A 24,241-nucleotide genomic window follows, 5' to 3' on the forward strand; every position below is an offset into this window, starting at 1 on the left:
CGCGAACAGCAGTTGATTCCTGTTCTGTTTCATGCTGGAACAAGCTGGAGGGGCTGAATAGCCTACTCCTGTTCCTTCATGGTAGTTGGGAAGAGAATGCAGGTACATCTTGGGCAGTCGGAGGTGAGTCCACAGTTAAGATGACCATGGACCAGAAGGAGAGCAACCTTGATTGCCTGAAATCTTTTCTTCACTCCAGGCTTTCTTATGTTATACCAAGAACTGGCATTGAGGGGTTTCGAAGTAATGATTTGCTTGAATTATGTTGAGCATGACATTGAGGAGCTGTTGTGCTGTTACAGGGTGATAGACTGCACAGTGGAGTGAAGAAAAACTAAATGCTGATCGAAAAGGAAAAGGCTTCTTATAAACTGGCATAGCAAGAAAAAAAATATAACTTAAGTAATTTTGAAGTTTGAATAGTTTATGGGCAATAATGTAATCTGTGTTTACATTATTTCTCATTCCAACAAATGGAGAATTCTATTTTCTTCTCCAGTGTGAAGATAGAGATGGTGATTACAGTCTTTCTAGATTATTTCCTGCTGGTACTAGAAGTTTGAATTAACGCTATTGGTTACATTTTTTTTGTAGTAATTTAATAGCTTTTTCTGAGGATGGCTCCGATCCGTATGTTCGATTGTATTTGCTGCCCGACAAGAGAAGATCGGGAAGGAGAAAAACATCTGTGCTGAAGAGACAGTTAAATCCAGTCTATGACGAAACGTGGGTAGAGAAACATTTCCATTTGTTTGAAAATGTTCCAGTTTAAGACCATTTATTATGTTATTGCCTGAATGTTATCGAATTATTAATCCACTAAACTAAAAACTTACTACTGGAAGTAAGATTTGTGGCATAAACGTCACAACAATTACTATATTTACAAAAAAAGTAATTAAACATGTTAATATAATGGCATTTTATTCATTTGAAATGCTTGGAATGTTGTTTCCTGTTGGAGACTATTACCTATTGAGCTTTCCCATATGAGGTCCAATTATATTCCAACACCCACTCACAATCCATACATTCTGATGTTTCAAAGGTTTTATTTTGTAATAGGGTGCAACCGTTCGTCTGACTCATTGTCACCAGTGCAATAGGAATGGGTATTTCACCAATGCATATTTTCATTTTCTAAGGAATATAAATCCAGTTCTCTCCACTCAATAAGTGTACCACATGATATGGACTGAGCCATACAAATTAGGAAGGATATAAGTTTCATTCTTCTTCTATGCTGAGTTAGTTGATGTAATAATTGGCTTTCGTTAACCTGAGCTAGGAATAGAAAGACAACCTGTATTTCTGGTGTTCCTGCTGTTTAGTGATACCTACTGGGTAGTGCGTTGATGTGAATGCTGAGTGAGGTCAAGATCACTCTCTGTGATGATCCCCCACTCACTTGGACTTGCAGTTAGGTTCACACTTAAAGGATGGTCATTTGGGGTGAGGTACTGGAGGGCTGCAGACACCTGAGAACTATACCGAAGGAAAAGTCAGTGCCTTGAAGAGAAGAAAGTGGGGCGGGGTGGGGGGGCGAGAGAGTTAATTCTCTTTTTCACTTACCTAGGAATCCTACCTTCCCTCTAGCATTATGCATTTTCCAGACATGAAGAGAGCCAGGCAGTCATCCTGCTGTTAGGTCTCAATCATCACCTTCTTCAACCAGCTACAAGGGGTTAGGTCACATGGTGATTTTCTATTGTCCCACAGACCAAGACCATGGCATAAAGTAGCATGTTGTTAATGCAACATACTTTATTCAAGATTTCTCTGGTTATTAAAGTTACTGACTCTCTTTCCACTAGGGACACATGCTACATTAATGCTGTAGTCTCTCAGAATGAAGTTAGTATCTTAAATATGTGTGGGAGTGGCGTGCCACAGTTGATCGCCTGTGTTTTATGTGACGTGGAGCAGTAGCTAATGGTCTCTGTTAGCTATGGATGTGTCATTTGTCTTTGCAAAAACAGATTTTCATGGAGAAGGAGCTCCCTAATCCTTTGTTTCTTCCATAGATTTGAGTTCATTGTGTCGCAAGCAGAAGTACAGAAAAGAACTCTGGATGTAGCTGTAAAGAACAGTGGTGGCTTTTTATCAAGGGACAAAGGGCTTCTGGGAAAGGCATGTATCACATTCTCATTTGTCTAATTTCAGTCAAAGTGCACCTGAGGAATAATGTAACTATCATTCAGGGGGATCTAGGTGTTCTTGTGCATGAGTCACAAAAAGCTAGTATGCAGGTACAGCAAGTAATAAAGAAGGCTAATGGAATGCTATCCTTTATTACGAGAGGAATTGAAACTAAAAGTAAGGATGTTATGCTTCAGTTATACAGGGCATTGGTGAGACCACATCGCGAATACTATGTGCAGTTTTGGTCTCCTTATTTAAGGCAGGATGTAAATGCATTGGAGGCAGTTCAGAGGAGGTTTACTAGATTGATACCTGGAATGAGCAGGTTGTCTTATGAGGAAAGGTTGGACAGACAGGGCTTGTATTCATTGGAGTTTAGAAGAGTGAGGGGAGACTTGATTGAAGTATATAAGATCCTGAACGGTCTTGACGAGGTGGATGTGGAAAGGATGTTTCTTCTTGCTGGTGAGTCCAGACTAGGGGGCATTGTTTTAAAATTAGGGGTCACCCTTTTAGGACAGAGATGAGGAGAAATGTTTTCTCTCAGAGGGTTGTGCAACTTTGGAACTCTCTGCCTCAGAAGATGGTGGAGGCAGGGTCATTGAATATTTTTAAGGCAAAGGTAGATAGATTCTTGTTAGGCAAGGGAATCAAAGGTTATCGGGGGTAGATGGGAGTGTGGAATTCGAGACACAGATCAGGCATGATCTTATTGAATGGTGGAGCAGGCTCGAGGGGCCGAATGGTCGTCTTCTGCTCCTAATTCATATTCTCTGTAATTATCAACACCTTGTATTTCTATAAGTTATTAAAACATTTATTTTAAATAATGAAACATTCCAAGACACTTCAATTAAAGGCCACGTAAGGGCCTCTTCCTGCCTCCATTTAATTTCATGGAAGACAGAGGCGCTGCCACTACCAGGTAACAGAGTGGGGGGGAGGCAGTGAACCCCTTGGGTGCAATCCATGGCCCCTGAAGGGCACCCACCCCTGCCCTCCAGCAAGGCCCCACCCTGTCACTGAGGCTTGTTTGTCTGGCCCCAGCAACTCCAACTCCACTTACATCTCACAGAATCTCTTCCTTCTTCTGTACTATGGGCCTGCTGCAATACCGGCAGTGGCCACCACTCTCAGTAGCGCTGCCGGTCCTACAGAGCTGCCAGCCCTCCGATTGGCCAGCAGCTTTAGAGGCGGGCGCTCGTCCCTAAAGGGACACTGCCCCTGTCAGCAGGCAGTTAATTGGCTGACTGTAGTGGAATTGCAACAGGGTCCAATGGAGGGCCGAGGCACCAGAATAAATTCCAGCCCACCATTTAACTTTCTTTAAATACTTAATGATATTGTTTTCCACTTTTTAAATTAGTTACCTTTAAATGAAAAGGAAAGTGCTTAAAATGTACAGTGGATCAGTCAACATTTGACAGTGAAAGATAGGGTAACAGTTCAAGTCAATACTCTTAAGATGCTGTATAACCCTCTATATCTGTAATTTCTTTCATTGTAGCTCCTAATAGAAATGACAGAGGAGGTGACTAAAGGCTCTACACAGTGGTGAGTACCAAGATATTGACTCCTAAAATCAAACAATAAAGCTGGAACACTATCTAGTGTAGAAATGCAGCGTGCTTGTAACCAAAGCTGATACTTTCAGCTTCTGAACAACTTCTCTCATTTATATTGAAAATTGTCCCTAGGCCCTTGCAGAGGTGTGAAGAAAAGTGGATGCTAAGCTAGAAGGGGAGTGACCAAAAGTTTGGTCAGAGGTGGGTTTACAGAGGGTCTTTAAAGAAGAGAGAGGGGCGGAGGGGTGTTAGCGAGGGAATTCCAGATCATGAGGCCTGAGTGGCTGAAGTCATGTTTACCAGTGGTGGAATGGGTGGGAAGAGGTGTGAAAATGCAGCAGGCAGAGGATCAGTGAGATCAAAGGCAGGTGTTGATGGGCTTGAGGAAATTACAGAGATGGGGAAGGGGAGACCTTGAAGGGATTAAATCACAAGGGTGAGAATGTTAAATATGAAGTGTCTCTGGGGGTGGTGGGGGACAGTCTAAATTAAGGTCAGTGGTGATGGAAAAGGACTCAGTGCAGGCTAGAATACACTTTCTCCCATCAGCCTACCATGGGGAACCTTATCAAACGCCTTACTGAAGTCCATGTATATGACATCTACAGCCCTTCCCTCATCAATCAACTTTGTCACTTCCTCAAAGAATTCTATTAAGTTGGTAAGACATGACCTTCCCTGCACAAAACCATGTTGCCTATCACTGATAAGCCCATTTTCTTCCAAATGGGAATAGATTCTATCCCTCAGTATCTTCTCCAGCAGCTTCCCTACCACTGACGTCAGGCTCACCGGTCTATAATTACCTGGATTATCCCTGCTACCCTTCTTAAACAAGGGGACAGCATTAGCAATTCTCCAGTCCTCCGGGACCTCACCCATGTTTAAGGATGTTGCAAAGATATCTGTTAAGGCCCCAGCTATTTCCTCTCTCGCTTCCCACAGTAACCTGGGATAGATCCCATCCGGACCTGGGGACTTGTCCACCTTAATGCCTTTTAGAATACCCAACACTTCCTCCCTCCTTATGCCGACTTGACCTAGAGTAATCAAACATCTGTCCCTAACCTCAACATCCGTCATGTCCCTCTCCTCGGTGAATACCGATGCAAAGTACCCGTTTAGAATCTCACCCATTTTCTCTGACTCCACGCATAACTTTCCTCCTTTGTCCTTGAGTGGGCCAATCCTTTCTCTAGTTACCCTCTTGCTCCTTATGTATGAATAAAAGGCTTTGGGATTTTCCTTAACCCTGTTTGCTAAAGATATTTCATGACCCCTTTTAGCCCTCTTAATTCCTCGTTTCAGATTGCGCCTACAATCCCGATATTCTTTCAAAGCTTTGTCTTTCTTCAGCCGCCTAGACCTTATGTATGCTTCCTTTTTCCTCTTAGCTAGTCTCACAATTTCACCTGTCATCCATGGTTCCCTAATCTTGCCATTTCTATCCCTCATTTTCACAGGAACATGTCTCTCCTGCACGCTAATCAACCTCTCTTTAAAAGCCTTCCACATATCACATGTGGATTTACCTTCAAACAGCTGCTCCCAATCTACATTCCCCAGCTCCTGCCGAATTTTGGTATAGTTGGCTTTCCCCCAATTTAGCACTCTTCCTTTAGGACCACTCTCGTCTTTGTCCTTGAGTATTCTAAAACTTACGGAATTGTGATCACTATTCCCAAAGTAGTCCCCTACTGAAACTTCAACCACCTGGCCGGGCTCATTCCCCAACACCAGGTCCAGTATGGCCCCTTCCCGAGTTGGACTATTTACATACTGCTCTAGAAAACCCTCCTGGATGCTCCTTACAAATTCTGCTCCATCTAGACCTCTAACACTAAGTGAATCCCAGTCAATGTTGGGAAAATTAAAATCTCCTATCACCACCACCCTGTTGCTCCTACATCTTTACATAATCTGTTTACATATTTGTACCTCTATCTCACGCTCGCTGTTGGGAGGCCTGTAGTACAGCCCCAACATTGTTACCGTACCCTTCCTATTTCTGAGTTCTGCCCATATTGCCTCACAGCTCGAGTCCTCCATAGTGCCCTCCTTCAGCACAGCTGTGATATCCTCTTTGACCAGTAATGCAACTCCTCCACCCCTTTTACCTCCCTCTCTATCCCGCCTGAAGCATCGGTATCCTGGGATATTTAGTTGCCAATCATGCCCTTCCCTCAACCAAGTCTCAGTAATAGCAATAACATCATACTCCCAGGTACTAATCCAAGCCCTAAGTTCATCTGCCTTACCTACTACACTTCTTGCATTAAAACAAATGCACCTCAGACCACCAGTCCCTTTGCTTTCATCATCTGCTCCCTGCCTACTCTTTCCCTTAGTCACGCTGACTTCATTATCTAGTTCCTTACAGGCTTTAGTTACTACCTCCTTACTGTCCACTGACCTCAAATGGTTCCCATCCCCCTGCCACATTAGTTTAAACCCTCCCCAACAGCGTTAGCAAAAGCACCCCCAAGGACATTGGTTCCAGTCTGGCCCAGGTGTAGACCATCCAATTTGTAATGGTCCCACCTCCCCCAGAACCGGTCCCAATGTCCCAAAAATCTGAACCCCTCCCTCCTGCACCATCTCTCAAGCCACGCATTCATCCTGACTATTCTTTCATTTCTACTCTGACTATCACGTGGCACTGGTAGCAATCCTGAGATTACTACCTCTGAGGTCCTACTTTTTAACTTGGCTCCTAACTCCCTAAATTCTGCTTGTCGGACCTTATCCCGTTTTTTACCTATATCATTGGTGCCTATGTGCACAACGACAACTGGCTATTCACCCTCCCCCTTCAGAATGTTCTGCAGCCGATCTGAGACATCCCTGACCCATGCACCTGGGAGGCAACATACCATTCAGGAGTCTCGTTTTCGACCACAGAACCGTCTATCTACTCCCCTTACAATCGAATCCCCTATGACTATAGCCCTTCCACTCTTTTTCCTGCCCTTCTGAACAGCAGAGCCAGCCATGGTGCCATGAACCTGGCTACTGCTGCCTTCCCCTGGTGAGCCATCTTCCCCCAACAGTATCCAAAGCGGTATACCTGTTGTGAAGGGAGACGACCGCAGGGGACACCTGCGCTGCCTTCCTGCTCTTTCTCTGCCTTTTGGTCACCCATTCTCTTTCTCCCTCTGCAATCCTAATCTGCGGTGTGACCAATTCGCTAAACGTGCTATCCACTACCTCCTCAGCATTGCGGATGCTCCAAAGTGAGTCCATCCGCAGCTCCAGAGCCGTCATGCGGTCTAACAAGAGCTGCGGCTGGACACACTTCCTGCACGTGAAGGAGTCAGGGACATCAGCCGTGTCCCTGAGCTCCCACATTGAGCAAGAGGAGCATAACAGGAGTCTGAGATCTCCTGCCATTTTTAATCTTAAGCTTAACTTAGTCGGAAACTTAGATAAATGAAAAAGGAACGAAAAGTTTTTACCAATCACACGATAAAAAACAAAGTAGAAAAAGCCTTACCTTATCTACACACCACCGAGTCCTTTTTTTTTGTTAGAGGAGGAGGGCAGGTGGGAGACACTACCTGTGTAGTGTTTCGAGTTCAGATAAGGCCCAAATATATAGGGTTTTACTTACCCAGCAGCCCCTTGGTCCGCCGAAAACAAAAGGAAGTTAAGTTTAAGCTGAAACTGACCTTCCCAGCTGCTCACTCGCTCGCACTCTCTGCTCCCGAATAAGCTGCTGCAATGAAAGGCAAGTTATTTTAAATGGCCCAAATATATAGGGTTTTACTTACCCAGCAGCCCCTTGGTCCGCCGAAAACAAAAGGAAGTTAAGTTTAAGCTGAAACTGACCTTCCCAGCTGCTCACTCGCTCGCACTCTCTGCTCCCGAATAAGCTGCTCAATGCTGCATGCTTACCTCCAGCGACTTGTGTCCGAGAGCACCCAGGTCTCGTTGCATATTCCCCTCTCTCAGTTTATAGCTGTTTAGTAATAATCTGCCTTTCTGTTTTTGATACCAAAGTGGATAACCTCATATTTATCCACATTATGCTGCATCTGCCATGCATTTTCCCACTCACTCAACTTGTCCAAATCACCCTGAAGCCTCTCTGCATCCTCCTCACAACTCACCCTCCCACCCAGTTTTGTGTCATCTGCAGATTTGGAGATATTACATTTAGTTCCCTCATCTAAATAATTAATGTATATTGTGAATAGCTGGGGTCCTAGCACCGATCCCTGCAGTACCCCACTAGTCACTGCCTGCCATTTGGAAAAAGACCCTTTTATTCCTACTTTTTGTTTCCTGTCTGCCAACCAATTTTCTATCCATCGCAATACACTACCCCCAATCCCATGCGCTTTAATTTTATACGCTAATCTCTTATGTGGGCCTTTGTCGAAAAACTCTAGAATTTTCCCCATTACCGACATCAGGCTGACTGGTCTATAATTCCCTGTTTTCTCTCTATCTCCCTTTTTAAATAATGGGGTTACATTAGCTACCCTCCATTCTGTAGGAACTGTTTCAGAGTGTATAGAATCTTGGAAGATGACCACCAATGCATCCACTATTTCTAGGGCCACTTCCTTAAGTACTCTGGGATGTAGGTTATCAGGCCCTGGGGATTTATCGGCCTTCAATCCCATCAATTTCCCCAATACCATTTCTCTACTAATACTGATTTCCTTCAGTTCCTCTCTCTCACCATTCACCAGGATGTTGCCTGGGCTGGAGCATTTCAGCTATGAAGAGAAACTGAAAAGGCTAGGGTTGTTTTCCTTAGTGCAGAGAAGGCTGAGGGTGGACCTGATTGAGGTATACAAAATTGTGAGGGGCATTGATAGGGTAGATAGGAAGAAACTTTTTCCCTAGCGGAGGGGTCAATAACCAGGGGGCATAGATTTAAGGTAAGGTGCAGGAGGTTTAGAGGGGATTTGAGGAAAAAGTTTTTCACCCAGAGGGTGGTTGGAATCTGGAACACACTGCCTGAAGATGTGGTAGAGGCAGGAACCCTCACAACATTTAAGAAGTATTTAGATGAGCTGTTGAAACACCATAGCATACAAGGCTACGGGCCAAGTCTGAAAATGGGATTAGAATAGATAGGTGCTTGATGGCCAGCACAGACACAATGGGCCAAAGGGCCTGTTTCTGAGCTGTATAACTCTATGACTATGAGATGAAGTTCCAACTGCTACACACCAGCAATGGTCCTTAACCCCAACTACTGAACGTCACTGCTCCCATGATATTTTCAGTTCCTGAGTTGTGGCTAGCTTTGTATCATGAGCCTGCAATCTGTCTTTAAAAAAAGCTAGATTGAAACTGTTTCGAGTAATTCCACATGGGACCTTTAATAATTGAAGAAAGAAGGGACTTTAAACCTATGCCAGATCAAAAGAATAAGAGCCAGGTTCCAAACTTGGAGATGTGGCAAACCCATCGACTGCAACGTGACATAGATCGACTAGCAGAATGGGCAGACAAGTGACAGATAGAGTTTAATATAGAGAATTATCAGATGATGCATTTTGGCAGAAGGGGTAGAGAGAGACAATATCTGCTTAATGGCACAGTTCTAAAGAGTGTACAGTGACAGAGGTTCATGTTCATGGATCTTTGAAGGTGGTAGGGCATATTGCAAGAGTAGTTTGCTAAGCATATGGGATCTTGGGCTTCATAAATAGAGGCATTGAGTACAAAAGCAAAGAAGTTATGCTGAACCTTTAAAAAGCTCTGGTTAGGCCACACATAGAGTATTGTGTCCATTTCTAGTCACCACACTTTAGGAAGGATGTGAGGGTCTTGAGAGCACGTAAAGGAGATTTACCGAATAATTCCAGGGATGAGGGATATTAGCTACAAGGTTAGGTTGCAGAAGGTTAGGTTGTTCTCCTTGGAGCAAAGGAGGTTGAGGGGAGATTTGATAGAGGTGTACAAGATTATGACAGGTTTAGATAAGGTGGACAAAGAAAAGCTGTTCCCATTAGCTTCCCATTAGTACAAGGACGAGGGGACACAGATTTGGGCAATAGATACAGGAGGGATGTGAGGAAGAACTTTTTTTACACAGTGACTGGTAATGACCTGGAATTTGCTGCCTACAAAAATGTCTACAAAAAAAAAATGATTTCAAAAAGATATTGGATGGGCACTTGAAGGGAATAAACTTGCAGGGCCATGGGGTTAGAGCGGGGGAATGGGCCTAATTGATTTGCTCTACAGAGAGCTGTTATGCTCTCAGTGGGCTGAATGACCTCCTTCTATGCCATTATGTCTCTATGACATGTCATCAAGGCATCATTCAGTTTGCTTGTCATTGTGTTGTGGACACTATCTAGTCTCACACTGTGAAAAGGCTCCTGCTGTTGATTCCAGTCAGCCTCAGCCCACTGTTCGCTCAAATTCTCAGATTGACCTCACCAAACCAAAAAAAAATCAAAATTCTTCTCAAGTCTTATGACGTTACATAAAGTGAAGAAAATACATACTCTGAGTTCAAAATGTATTTCAGAACTCCTGTTTATAATGTACTCTGATGTAGCTTTTACAGTACACGTAATTTTATCTGTGATCACCTTCCAGGTATGATTTAACAGAGGATGGAACCAGGCACCAACCCCAGGCCTAGAGAAAGCACCAGCCCAGTGTTGTTGCCATTGGTCACCAAGGCTTTTTAGCAGTTTTTAAAGTATCCCAGGAGCACCAGCATCACACCTAAAGCTTTTCACACGTGCCAATGAATGCACCACAGATTTTACAGTTAAAGTCATCTTGGCACTGCTTGTTGCATTTTTATTTAAAAACAGACTTTCATTTGTGAAGTAAGTTTTCTATTTTATTGTTTTTTATCAAAACAGTTACTGGTCTGACTCTTATGGTAGTAAAATGGATAACCTGTGGTGTATGTACTGACTGTCTTTTTGGTCAAAAGAAAATATCTTTACTGTAAAAGACTGTAAAATACAGCGTGAGGCAGAATGTTGATCCAGGATTACTTCAGCCTTGTTTTCTGTAACTTTTCAATGTATAACATGTAAATACAGCATGTGATTTATGTATTGTTGTATGTATGTTTGTCAAGGATACAGAAGGGAGAATCTTCCATTTATTGAAGTAACAAGATGTGCATGTCTCATTGAGCAATTGCCTCATGCTTATTACAGTAGCCTTGCAGTGTATAGTTCTGCATTAGAAGCGTGCACTATGATGTGAAATATGTAGCCTTACTGACTTGTCATCTAATGCATGGTACTCAGTGTACTTACCAGTGAAATAATGAAGAGATACAAGCTATGGAGGAGGAAACCTGCACTTTACGATCAGGAATTTCGAGTAATCACGAGAGGGAATCAGTGCCGATTATTTAATTTAATTTTGACTTTTTGCTGTGGAGATGTGAGCACCATTTAAAATAAGTTCTTTACCCATTCATTATTCCCTGGCCTCCCATATTTGCAATCTTGCCTCTCCCTGAGCAACTCCCAGTACACACTCACCATACACTCACTAAATGACAGGACAGGCAACAGCCCTATTCCAAGATCTTTGCCAAACCTGTTCTTGATTCAATTGATGGAAGATGTAGGGATTGTGTGCTTAGTTTTCTTCCCCTGTAGGCATGACTGAGATCGGAATCTCAATTTTTAGGAAATCATGAAGGAGAATCCAGATTGTACACTCCCAGGCTCGCTATTGGGGTACTAGTATTCCTTTATGGCACTATCCACACTAAATATTTTATTATATATAAAGATAAAAATGTATTATCAAATATTCATGAAATGTCATAGTATTTCAGACGTTGGCCTCCTTTTAAATACAAGGGAACAGATTTTATTGTTTTTTTGGCATCTTCGATCAGTGCATGAAGGTTTAAATCAAAAGATCAATTATAAGGTTCAAAGACCCACCATTGAATAGGTTATTACTATTTTGTTTTGGACGTTTAAGAGATTATTTGCATCCTGTGCTGTTTTTAAAGTATTATAGGTTTAGAAGCAAAATATTTTCAAATGTTAGCATTAAATCTTAAACCCTCAAACTTCTAAATTCTGACATTTTGTTTCACTTAACCAGAACTGTAATCATGTGCTATATTATTTACTGCAGTGCTATTTTGTATTTTAGGCAACCATATAGCTGAACATGTTCTTCACTCTCGAACATCTCTAGACAGAATAGTTACTTGATTTGTTGTATTTAGATTATTGATTTTTTTTTTATTATTTGCTCATGGGATGTGAGCGTCACTGGCTCGGCCAGCATTTATTGCCCATCCGTAATTGCCCTCGAGAAGGTGGTGGTGAGCTTCCTTCTTGAACCGCTGCAGTTCTTGGGGTGTAGGTACACCAACAGTGCTGTTAGGAAGGGAGTTCCAGGATTTTGACCCAGCGACAGTGAAGGAACGGTGATATAGTTCCAAGTCAGGGTGGTGTGCGGCTTGGAGGGGAATTTGCAGGTGGTAGTGTTCCCATGCATCTGCTACCCTTGTCCTTCTAGATGGTAGAGGTCACGGGTTTGGAAGGTGCTGTAGAAGGAGCCTAGGTGAGTTGCTGCCGTGCATCTTGTAGATGGTACACACTGCTGCCACTGTGCATCGATGGTGAAGGGAGTGCCAATCAAGTGGGCTGCATTGCCCTGGATGGTTTCGAGCTTTTTGAGTGTTGTTGGAGCTGCACCCATCCAGGCAAGTGGAGAGTATTCCATCACACTCCTGACTTGTGCCTTGTAGATGGTGGACAGGCTTTGGGGAGTCAGGATGTGAGTTACTCACTGCAGAATTCCCAGCTTCTAACCTGTTGTCTAAGTTGTGTTCAAGGCAAAAGTAGTAAATTATGTTAGTGACATAGGGACCGCAGAAAATGACAAGACTTGAATCTTAGGTCAAATATTGCATTATATTGACAAAATCTAGGTCATTTATATATAGCCAGAAGGCCAGTTGTTTGTACCTTAAAGGATGCAGTTCATAATTGTTTTATTCTGCTTGGCATAATATTTATTTCCAATAATTGAAAAGCTTTTCCCTTTTTATATGAAGACTAGCTTCTACAGTATACTTTTAATTTAAAATTATTTCATTCCGATTATCTGATGTTAAAAATTGAAAACAATGACTGAATTATCAAGAGTAGACTACTTTGTGTTGCCAACATAATAGTTGTACATTACCAATTATCATATTCTAAAGACAGTTACCCCCTGACATTCATAGTGAACATCATTCTTCAGTTACATGTGCATTTTAATCAAAGAGTGTAACGAGGACCCCTATTCAGAAACAAACTGCAGAACATTATAAATGCCAACGAATTGGAATCTGCAAGTGCAGTAATCCTTGTTCACACATGATTCTGTCCCATTTAAATGCAAAATAATATATTTTTCTCTGACAATTTCCCTGAAAAGTGCACTCTGTGACTTGTGTTAATGCTGTAATATTGAATATTTGGTTCCAGAACTAGAACATTGCAGCTGAGTCAGTCAAGTCTATTGGTTCAAGCTACCATTGTCTGCTCCATGCAGGTATTACTGTGCCTTAAATATAAATGTATTAAGATATTATGGAAACCAGTTCATGTTTGAGGATAGTTATACTTCATAGATTTTTGTTTTTTAGCAGTCGTATTTATATTATTTCTTTGCAGAATTGTCAATGCTGCAGAATGGAATATTTTTCTGTCTCATCTGGCTACAAGATTAAGTGCTTGTTCAGCAGCATGAAGGGTCTTTGTCTTTTACCCTAACGATAATGGCAATCTCTTTTCTCTATATTTGCACAGCCTCAAAAATAATTTATCAGGATTGCCAAATTAGGGGTTATTATTTACTTTTGTGGGGATATCTTGGTACAAATAGAGGATCAGTCGCAAACAGGAAAATTCAAAACATCTCAACATCAAAAAAGAAAAATCTGTTAGCCTGGGGTGTGCAATGGAATATTTTTGCACTTTCTGTGCATTGGCTTGTTTGAGATTATATCTTGCATTGTGAAATTGTTTTGCAATGTTGATAGAAAGGAAATTCGGAGGAGAGGAATTAACGGCTCGGGAGATACAATGCCAAAGCCCATTCATCATTGTTTGGAAATCTTCAGATTTTTGGCTCTGGTGTTTTCATTATAATGTAATTTTTTAATTTTTGTTAAGTTGCAGCAGCCATTGCTTGATATCCTGTCCTCTACTTCAGCTGTATATGCAGGCAGCCATGTACAGTGAATAAAATTAAGAAAATGGATTTGCTTTATTCTGCGATTCAAAAAAGTTGAAATAAAGAAATAACGGCTGTAAACACAAAGACTTGTATAACAACTTGTGTCTCAAATCCTTCCAAGTACTTTAAATACAATGCATTATTATTTAGCAGTCATTTGCTTACACAAGATCCCACAACCATGGAATAAAAGTCTAACTAATCTACTATTTTGACAATTTTGAGGGAAGGAGATTGGCCTGAATACTGGGAGAACTTCCCATTCTCTTTGAATGGGACCTTTAGTGCCTCCCTGGACTACTGAAATTGATAATTTCAACAGACGTCCTGTCCTGTCTTTCACACTTAGGCTGGTGATCATGCCACAGAGGAAAATTTAAGCTGGAGTTTCTGAGGCAGTGTTGCTGTGTCTAGCTCGACAGACAAGTTTTTGGAATTTGAGTCACAGTCAGATGACAATAGTTCTGAGGCATCTGACTTGATGAATTCCATCCTTACTATCGTCAGATTGCTCTAGACACAGTCACGTCTCCCCATTAGGGAGATAGTTGGTGATGTGTGGCGGCCCTCTCCCGGAGGCATCTTCAGGCCTGCCCCACCCCACACCACCCCCCCCCACACCACAGACCCTGATGCCTGGGGCAGAACTAAATCCAGCCCAGTAGGTGCCAAAGGGCTACTGCACTGTTGGGTATAACACAATGACTTTGGCTGGCATCCATACCCATGTACTTAACTGCAATTTGATTAATCCAAGACGGCTCCTGGGCTGTAAGCTCCCTTGCTGTTCAACTCTATCCATGGCCATCTGCTCCCATTCTTAGTGTTTTCTCCCCTAATCTACCCTCTTAAACTGTTTAAACTCCCATGGTTCCTTAATCAGTTCATTTTAGCCCTAACTACTAGCTAACAGCTAGTTTTGTTACCTGGGCCCACTGCCCTCTCCAAGCCATACCTGCTCTTTGTTTTCTCAATGAAATTGATCCGTACGAAACTGCAAAGTACAGCTACTGATACTTTGATCTCCGAACCTGCTGTCTTCACAGTCCATGCCTGCGGCCATGGCGTGCAGTAAGTCCATTGAAGAGAAGAAGGAGCAGCGGGACCCCAGGGAAGCCTTGCGAAAAGGTGCCCCGAGCACCCAAAAATCCACGAACGGCTCCTCGGCCGCAACTTCAAAGCGCCCACGGGAGATGGTTCGGAGAGCATCTGCAGCGCACTGTCAGCAATGCTGGTACCGGCGCACGAGGATGTCGCTCACCTCCCGAAGGAGATTTCCAGGCGTCGATGGTGGGAACTGAGGAAATGGCTTATTACCTTCACCCCCTCTCCTCCCTTCCCCTTCCCAGCTCCACTCTCTCAGTTCACCCCTCCCCCCACCGCACCCCCTCCCCCCTCACAAGCCCTCCCCCGCACCCCCCCCACCCCCCTTACAGCCCCCTTCCCAGCTCCCTCTCGCACCCCCTTCCCTCCACCCCTTCCCATCGCACCCCCTCCTCCCACCGGCATCATCCTACACCTGTGTAGGGGCCCTAACAACCCCACTGCCTGGTGGGCATCTCGGGAGAGACCAAGGCTAAGGGAGTAAACCCTGACACAAAATCCGGAGCGGAACCCCGTAGGCGGTCATGTGTCACCTTTGGCATGTTTCCGGCAGTTCCTGCAGCCATACCGGTGCCAAACGTCATGCTCTGCACACCTTTGGACCCCACCAGAAAGGCCGAGAGGGGGGGGGTTTTGACGATTGAGCAACTCTCAACCTCCATACATTCGCCCAGGCATGCGCCATGGAGCGGTCACTCCATAGTTGCCTCACAGCGACTGAAACAACACAGAAGGAGACTTAGCAGTTGGCAGGAAAAAAGACAAAAGCGCAAGGGAAGAGCCAACTGTGTAACAGCCCCGACAATCAAATTTTTCTGCAGCACCTGTGGAAGAGCCTGTCACTCTAGAATTGGCCTTTATAGCCACTCCAGGCACTGCTCCACAAACCACTGACCACCTCCAGGCGCTTACCCATTGTCTCCTGAGACAAGGAGGCCAAAGAAGAAGAAGGTAGCTTGAGAGTCACCACTCCTCAAGTGTGGAGGCAGCCCTCCATGAACTACCAAAGCCAGTATGGGGATTGAACCGACGCTGTTGACATCTTTCTGCATCGTACACTAGCTGTCTAGCTAACTGACCCCCCCTATCGTCACATAAGAGACAGAAAAACAGAACTAACATATTTAGGCCCAGAATTTGCTGGGAAAATAACATCTTTAAGTTCCATTGGTTCAGGAGATAGATTGTTGGTTCTGTTCACAAACATCCCTTTTACCTCATCACACTAGCAGCTGGTACTTGCAGCAATTTATGGCGCACAATTTTGAGCTGAAGGATGAGGGGGGAAAAAAATCTAATGGGACACACTGCAAGATGCCCCACTCCAGCACATTCTGGACCAGTGATGCCATATTACACATGCATACATAGGACTTGAAATGGAAAACAAATATGTGAAAGTTAGTTTTATTTGGGAAGCAAGGATCATACGACTATTTAATACAAAGCACAGAGAAATTTCAAGCTGACTCATTTGTTATTATTGGATTATAGTTTATTAGTAAGGAACCTAAAAGAACGAATTACAGGAGAATGTTCATAATAACCAAATGGCATACACAACGTTAACTGCAAAGACAGCCTCTGTATTCACAGAAGCAGAGTACACTTTCTATACATAAGCATATATTGCCTACTTGACAAATTATATTTAAGCTAAGATCCTGCTCCCATTAATGCAAACTGATGACTTAGGAGGTAGTGGCTGATTTAATTGTCTGATTAAAGGGAAATCCATTACTTCCAGCCACAATGAAACATCACAATTCGGAGAAAATGTATTGAACACTGTGCACACAATGTGAGTCAAATGGTCAAAATCTTTCTACACACTATAACTGTGTGTAATAATAGAACAATTCTTCCCCTATATTATCTACTGAAGTCAATCAGTTATGGTACAATAAACTGCATATATTTACTCTTCCACTTCTGCACGTTACACATTTAGCAATATATAAGGTACTGTGAGCAGGTGTGATTACTCTCACATTTTTAATTTCTTATAAACATAAATCCTAAGCATTTTTTTTGTAATTTTGTTAGTTGCACACACACAACTGTTAAAATTTCAAAACATTTACATCTTATCGACTTTTCTATGTTGTAAGCTGTTTAATGTACTTCTATTAGAGATTGGATAGGCTGGGTCTGTTTTCCCTGGAGCGAAGGAGGCTGAGAGGGGACATGATAGAGGTATATAAAATTATGAGAGGCATAGATAGGGTAGATAGCCAGAGTCTGTTTCCCATGGTAGGGGTGACTAAAACTAGAGGGTATAGATTTAAGGTGAGAGGGAGGAGGTTTAAAGGGGATCAAAGGGGTAAATTTTTCACACAAAGAATAGTGGGCATCTGGAATGAGCTGCCAGAGGAGGTGGTGGAGGCAGGAACAGTAGCGACATTTAAGAGGCCTCTGGACAGGTACGTAAATGAGCAAGGCATAGAGGGATATGGAATTAATGCAGGCAGGTGGGACTAGTATAGATAGGCATTATGGTCAGCATGGATGAGGTGAGCCAAATGGCCTGTTTCTATGCTGTACGACTCTATGACTCTATAAAACTGTAATATTCACAACTTCAGATAGTCCATTACATGTTTGATATAAGCAACATTGATAGAGGAAAAATCAGAACAAACTTTATTTCAACAGCTTAAATTTCATCAATTTTATAGAGTGCAATTTTTCAGCAGCAGTAGCTAAGAATAATAGCATCAGTGGGATAATTTGACTTAATGGCTGCAGCTGGCAATTAAATTACAACTGCCAACTGTTCAATTTTTACTATTTGCTAGTGATAAGGAGCTGCCACTGGTGTTAGGAAAACTGGCACAACAGATTTGGTTCTACCAGTGGAGGTAGGTTACTGTTACTCTCTGTTGACTATAGGCACAAACTTGTGTGAAATGGTGGAGGTACAGGACTGATGCTAACTGATATTTCTAGAGTTCCTGCAGGATAATTTATTTATTCAAAATGCTTTCAATGACATAAGCTTTTCATTTCAGTCGTCATTGGTGGCATGGTGATAGGACGGAGGGGGGAGAGGTTAATGACATATCATGGAACAGAATACAAATGGAGTGCTAAATAGTTGTAGTGAAAGACAAAGTGTGACACCCCCCCCCCAACTTGCTCAAAAACTGTTACATTTCTAACTTTTGTCAGTTCTGATGGGTGACAGACCTGTTAACTCTGTTTCTCTCTACACAGATGCTTGCTGCCACAGCCTTTCCGGCACTTTCTGTTCTCATTTCAGAGTTCCAGCATCCGCAGTATTTTTCTTTTAATTAAATGATTCCTCTGGTTCCATCATTCATAGATTGATGTCTTCAGGAAGTTAGCAATGTAGTAAAACCAGTAAATTCAGATTTACCAAGCACCAAGAGGCTGCCCTAACACTCCCAGAGCTGCTGAATTTAATGTGTAGGTATCACTACTGAAAACTCCCTGGAGAAACCCACTTTGCTCTCTTCACTTCAACCAATAATGAATCCTCAAACTAAGAAATAGTCGATCTTGTAAGGGCTGGTCAGGCTTAAAATAAAAGGCAGAGGAGCATTTTTTTGTCTGCTTGAGCAGATTGAACTTCTGTGATTAGGCAGATCAGATTCTTCTGTGTGCAGGTACCAAGCAATTTTACAGTGAACATGAGTAGACAAGTGAGTAACAGGTCGACAAGTTCACCCTAAGCAAGACAAAGGCAACCATCTCGGCTGTTTCCATCTTGCCCCTAAATCAGCACCTATTCTCTTGCTCTGCAATGTGTTAAGAGAGTGATATTTGGGTCAGAACAATGCTGTTTTCTGTAAAACTGAAAGATCAACTGATTTAATCACCTTGGTGAATCTTTGATGCCAAGACATCCTGATTAAACTGGGATAGTTGAGAAATATGCCCTCAGCACTTACCCGCTACAAGAGTTTTGTGCCTGGCAGTAAGATTAATGACTCATCTCCAAAATAAAATGCAATCAATTAACAAATAACAAGAATTCCAATGTTTAGTTTAGTTTAGAGATACAGCACTGAAACAGGCCCTTCGGCCCACCGAGTCTGTGCCGACCATCAACCACCCATTTATACTAATCCTACACTAATCCCATATTCCTACCACATCCCCACCTGTCTCTATATTCTCCTACCACCTACCTATACTAGGGGCAATTTATAATGGCCAATTTACCTACCAACCTGCAAGTCTTTTGGCTTGTGGGAGGAAACCGGAGCACCCGGAGAAAACCCAATGATTCAAGTAGCCTTAGCAGTCCCTGTGAAGTCCAAGTAACCAAGCAGCATAACTGAAATACAAATTCCACTACATAAAAAGTTGGGTTTGGGATTTTTGTACTCTTGCTCTTCCTGAAAAAAAAATCATTCTTTACAGCTTCAGGAAACATCAGACCTTTTTTCAATAAACCTTTACATATAGCACAGTAGAATGAATCAGCAAGTGATCGACAATGCTTCAGTTTCTGTTTACTATGAGGAATAATCATTAAATATGAAAGGTAATAAGGTATTCTGGATAGGCCTGATTATCCTGAAACACAACAAACGCTTCAGGGGACTGCACTTTATCTGTGACGCTGTCATATCGGTCTCTGCTGTTTCCTTGTTGATCTTTGAGTGGGGGCTCCTTCAGGCCTTTTGCTCCTTGACAATAATCCCCAGTTAAAACTCTTGCTCTGTACATCACTTTGCTTCCATTTGCATCAGGTTTTGAATATGTGTCGTGTGCAGAATATCTTGCATTTTGAGCAAAATATGTTCCTTCTCCATAAAAAACAGCTGAAAAAAATTGCCAGATTTTAGTTACTAAATGTTAATTTCCTGTAAAGAGTTCTATCTGCAATATATGCTGATGTAATTATAGTACTGTTTGCATTTTGTCAAAATGGAAATGTTACAACCCCTTTTTTATCCTTTAGGATTAACCATTATATTATCCAGGAGATAAATATTTTACAATATTTATTGTGCTGGGCAGCACAGTGGCGCAGTGGTTAGCACCGCAGCCTCACAGCTCCAGCGACCTGGGTTGGAATGGTGGCGTGGGGGCGGCGTAAAATTGAGCGGCAGGCTCCGGGAGGCCTAACCGCCCTGCTTTCGACCAAGTTTACAGAGGTCCGGCAGGGGGGTGAGAAGCGGCCCGCCCGCCCAAGGCCAATCAAGCCCTTAAGTGGCCACTTAAGCGCCCTCGCCCACCTCCACGGTATTTTACCCATGGCAAGCGGGTGTGCCGGGGACGTGAAAGGCCACCCAGCTATAGCTGCTGGCCTTTCGCACCCCGGGGAGAGGCCTGGCAATGGGGCACAGGGTGCCTGATTGAATGCCGCCCCCACCTCCCAACCCAACCCCGGGATCCAAGATGCCCCCCTCCCCCCAAACGGCCACCCTAGCCTCACCAGGGCACAACCGATTCCCCTGGTGAGGCTGCCCAAACTTACCTTCTATCCCGGTTCCATTGCGTCCTCCTTGGTAGGCTGGGCTGCAGTCTCAGCAGTGGCCACCGCTCCTGGTGGCGCTGCTGAGACTAAGAGCTGCCGGCCCACTGATTGGCCGGCAGCTCACTGAGGCGGGACCTCTTCCCTCAAGCGGGTGGAAGTCCGGCCTCGGCCCAATTAAAGCCTGGGGATCCGTTAAATATGGGACAAATCCCCAGGCTGGGCGGGAGCGGGATCGGCACCGACATTTATGTCGGAGTCCGGCTCCTGTCCGCCCAGCATAAAATTCCGGCCAGTGTCATTGAGTTCTACAGCACAGTTGAATGATTTTTCTCCATATTTCAAATTAAAAAAGCACATTGCAGAAGTAAACCTAGATTATGAAGAGCAAAGATGTTGCTATATCTTTGTTGCATTTATATTACAACTGAAGTCTTAGTACCAAACAATGTTACTTCATATTGATGCAGCAGTTTTAGTGTAAATGCAGCTTGAATCCAGCTCAACCTAACACCAAAGAAAAGCAGAGTGGAGGAGGGAGTCAGTGCAGGGCATCACACCTAATTTGTAATACAATTGTTTATATATGGTATGAACCCAAAAGTGTTTCATGGCAAGACTAAATTTGCTGTGTGAAGGCATATTAAAATGTCCTGATGCTACTAAGTTGTCCCATGTGACTCCTTGTATATTTGGATAATAGAATTAGTGATAATGCAAAAGTGCTTTTACTCATAAAATATAAATTGACTTTTGCACTGTCATTAGTTCTGTTATTCAAAGCAAACAAAGTACAGTATTACATGGTCAAAAAATTGGTCATTTTGTAAAATGAAATATCAGATTCCATAACAAATAGCATATAATGCAGTTAGCTGGAGCAGGATGATTCCTTACACATAAGCATATAGGACTAAAAAGATGCTACAGTACATTTAGCCAGTGTTAGAAACTAATATCTCTTGTTGCCCTTCATAACTGTCCTCAAACGTCAATCCAATACTCTCAAATTATTCCACACAATCTCCCTCCACTGTCTCTCAGGCCACATACTATCTCCTTGTATAAAATTAGCTACTCTCTTCTAAGATTGAGTCAGGTTCCAGAGTTTATGATAATCTTGACTATATTAGCAGAGTTCAATTTATCTGTTCCCGAAAGAATCTCCACTGGAACTTCTTCAGAGTAAACAATTCTAGACTCTACAACTTCTCTCCATAACCTATCATCTTTGCCTTTGTAACTGCAGCTCTACAATGACAACACTTAAACTCTTCATTCTGTATGCACTAGAGTGCTGACTTGGGTTGCATTAGAGTGCTAAAGTGGGAGTTTTGTGACTGAGGGTCATTAAGGGTTAGTTTTATCTTGACCGTAGGCGGTCATGTGTCACCTTTGGCATGTTTCTGGCAGTTCCTGCAGCCATACTGGTGCCAAACGTCGTGTCCTGCACTCCTTTGGACCCCACCAGAAAGGCCGAGAGGGGGGTTTTGACGACTGGGCAACTCTCAACCTCCATAAATTTGCCCAGGCATGGGCCATGGAGAGGTCACTCCATAGTTGCCTCACAGCGACTAAAACAACACGGAAGGCAGCAGTTACGGGTTATAAGTCCAGATAAATTGGCGTAGAAACTGGGCGCCACGGGTTGCCTTTGTCGGTGGGAGAGGTCATTGCACCTCACTGGACAGCTACCGCCCGCCTCAAACCGGGCAGCCCCCGGTCAATAAGGTTCTGTCCCGCCACAGTCTGCCTGCTTCAATGGGTGCTTGGAGCTCAGGGTCATTGCCCGAAAGGTGGACTGATACACCGCACCAAACAACATGAAAAAAGGAAAGAAGGTACCAGCCCTTCGCTTTGCAAGCTGGAACGTCAGAACTGTGTGTCCTGGTCTGTCGGAAGACATTACACAAATCAACAATTCTCGGAAGACCGCCATCATTAACAATGAGCTCAGTAGATTCAATGTGGACATTGCAGCACTTAGGAGACTCGCCTCCCCGCGAGTGGCTCTCTAGCAGAGCAAGACTACACCTTCTTCTGGCAGGGCAGGGAGCCTGAAGAACCAAGACAGCATGGAGTGGGCTTCGCCGTCAGAAACTCCTTGCTCAGCATGATAGAGCCTCCCTCAAATGGCTCGGAACGCATACTGTCCATCCGACTGCTCACCACCTCTGGTCCAGTACACCTACTCAGCATCTATGCTCCAACACTCTGCTCCCCACCTGAAGCTAAAGACCAGTTCTATGAACAACTCCATAACATCATTAGCAGCATCCCCAACACCGAACACCTATTCCTGCTGGGGGACTTTAATGCCAGGGTTGGGGCCGACCATGACTCATGGCCCTCCTGCCTTGGGCGCTATGGCGTTGGAAGGATGAATGAGAACAGGCAGAGACTGCTTGAGTTGTGTACCTATCATAACCTCTGCATCACCAACTCATTCTTTCACACTAAACCCTGTCACCAGGTTTCATGGAGGCACCCAAGATCGCGTCGTTGGCACCAGCTAGACCTCATTGTCACAAGGCGAGCCGCCTTAAACAGTGTTCAAATCACACGCAGCTTCCACAGTGCGGACTGCGACACCGACCACTCCCTGGTGTGCAGCAAGGTTAGACTCAGACCAAAGAAGTTGCATCATTCCAAGCAGAAGGGCCACCCGCGCATCAACACGAGCAGAATTTCTCACACACAGCTGTTACAAAAATTTCTAAATTTACTTGTAACAGCCCTTCAAAACACTCCCACAGGGGATGCTGAGACCAAGTGGGCCCACATCAGAGACGCCATCTATGAGTCAGCTTTGACCACCTACGGCAAAAGTGCAAAGAGAAATGCAGACTGGTTTCAATCTCATAATGAAGAGCTGGAACCTGTCATAGCCGCTAAGCGCATTGCACTGTTGAACTACAAGAAAGCCCCCAGCGATTTAACATCCGCAGCACTTAAAGCAGCCAGAAGCAATGCACAAAGAACAGCTAGGCGTTGCGCAAACGACTACTGGCAACAGCTATGCAGTCATATTCAGCTGGCCTCAGACACCGGAAACATCAGAGGAATGTATGATGGCATGAAGAGAGCTCTTGGGCCAACCATCAAGAAGATCGCCCCCCTCAAATCTAAATCGGGGGACATAATCACTGACCAACGCAAACAGATGGACCGCTGGGTTGAGCACTACCTAGAACTGTACTCCAGGGAGAATGCTGTCACTGAGACTGCCCTCAATGCAGCCCAGCCTCTACCAGTCATGGATGAGCTGGACATACAGCCAACCAAATCGGAACTCAGTGATGCCATTGATTCTCTAGCCAGCGGAAAAGCCCCTGGGAAGGACAGCATTACCCCTGAAATAATCAAGAGTGCCAAGCCTGCTATACTCTCAGCACTACATGAACTGCTATGCCTGTGTTGGGACGAGGGAGCAGTACCCCAGGACATGCGCGATGCCAATATCATCACCCTCTATAAAAACAAAGGTGACCGCGGTGACTGCAACAACTACCGTGGAATCTCCCTGCTCAGCATAGTGGGGAAAGTCTTTGCTCGAGTCGCTCTGAACAGGCTGCAGAAGCTGGCCGAGCGCGTCTACCCTGAGGCACAGTGTGGCCTTCGAGCAGAGAGATCGACCATTGACATGCTGTTCTCCCTTCGTCAGATACAGGAGAAATGCCGTGAACAACAGATGCCCCTCTACATTGCTTTCATTGATCTCACCAAAGCCTTTGACCTCGTCAGCAGACGTGGTCTCTTCAGACTACTAGAAAAGATCGGATGT

General features: G+C 43.8%; 2 protein-coding genes across 4 annotated transcripts in view; one reads left to right on the forward strand and one right to left on the reverse strand.

Annotated features, from left to right (window-relative positions):
- Nucleotides 1–13,983, forward strand: part of LOC137349681 (extended synaptotagmin-2-like) — a 276,064-nt gene extending 262,081 nt beyond the window's left edge. For both annotated transcript variants that reach the window (XM_068014993.1, XM_068014994.1), the window contains 4 exons: nt 595–726; nt 2,025–2,130; nt 3,650–3,696; nt 10,275–13,983. In XM_068014993.1, the coding sequence (XP_067871094.1) occupies nt 595–726; nt 2,025–2,130; nt 3,650–3,696; nt 10,275–10,320 (331 nt within the window). In that variant the 3' untranslated portion in view covers nt 10,321–13,983. The remainder of the gene's footprint in view (nt 1–594; nt 727–2,024; nt 2,131–3,649; nt 3,697–10,274) is intronic.
- A 2,442-nt stretch (nt 13,984–16,425) lies between these two features.
- The window catches only part of LOC137349707 (protein mono-ADP-ribosyltransferase PARP14-like), a 97,455-nt gene continuing 89,639 nt past the window's right edge, over nt 16,426–24,241 (reverse strand). For both annotated transcript variants that reach the window (XM_068014996.1, XM_068014995.1), the window contains exon 16: nt 16,426–19,801. In XM_068014996.1, coding sequence (XP_067871097.1) covers nt 19,509–19,801 — 293 coding nt within the window. In that variant the 3' untranslated portion in view covers nt 16,426–19,508. The remainder of the gene's footprint in view (nt 19,802–24,241) is intronic.

The sequence above is a fragment of the Heterodontus francisci genome, chromosome 2 (genome assembly GCF_036365525.1).
Source record: "Heterodontus francisci isolate sHetFra1 chromosome 2, sHetFra1.hap1, whole genome shotgun sequence".
Taxonomy (NCBI): Eukaryota; Metazoa; Chordata; class Chondrichthyes; order Heterodontiformes; family Heterodontidae; genus Heterodontus; species Heterodontus francisci.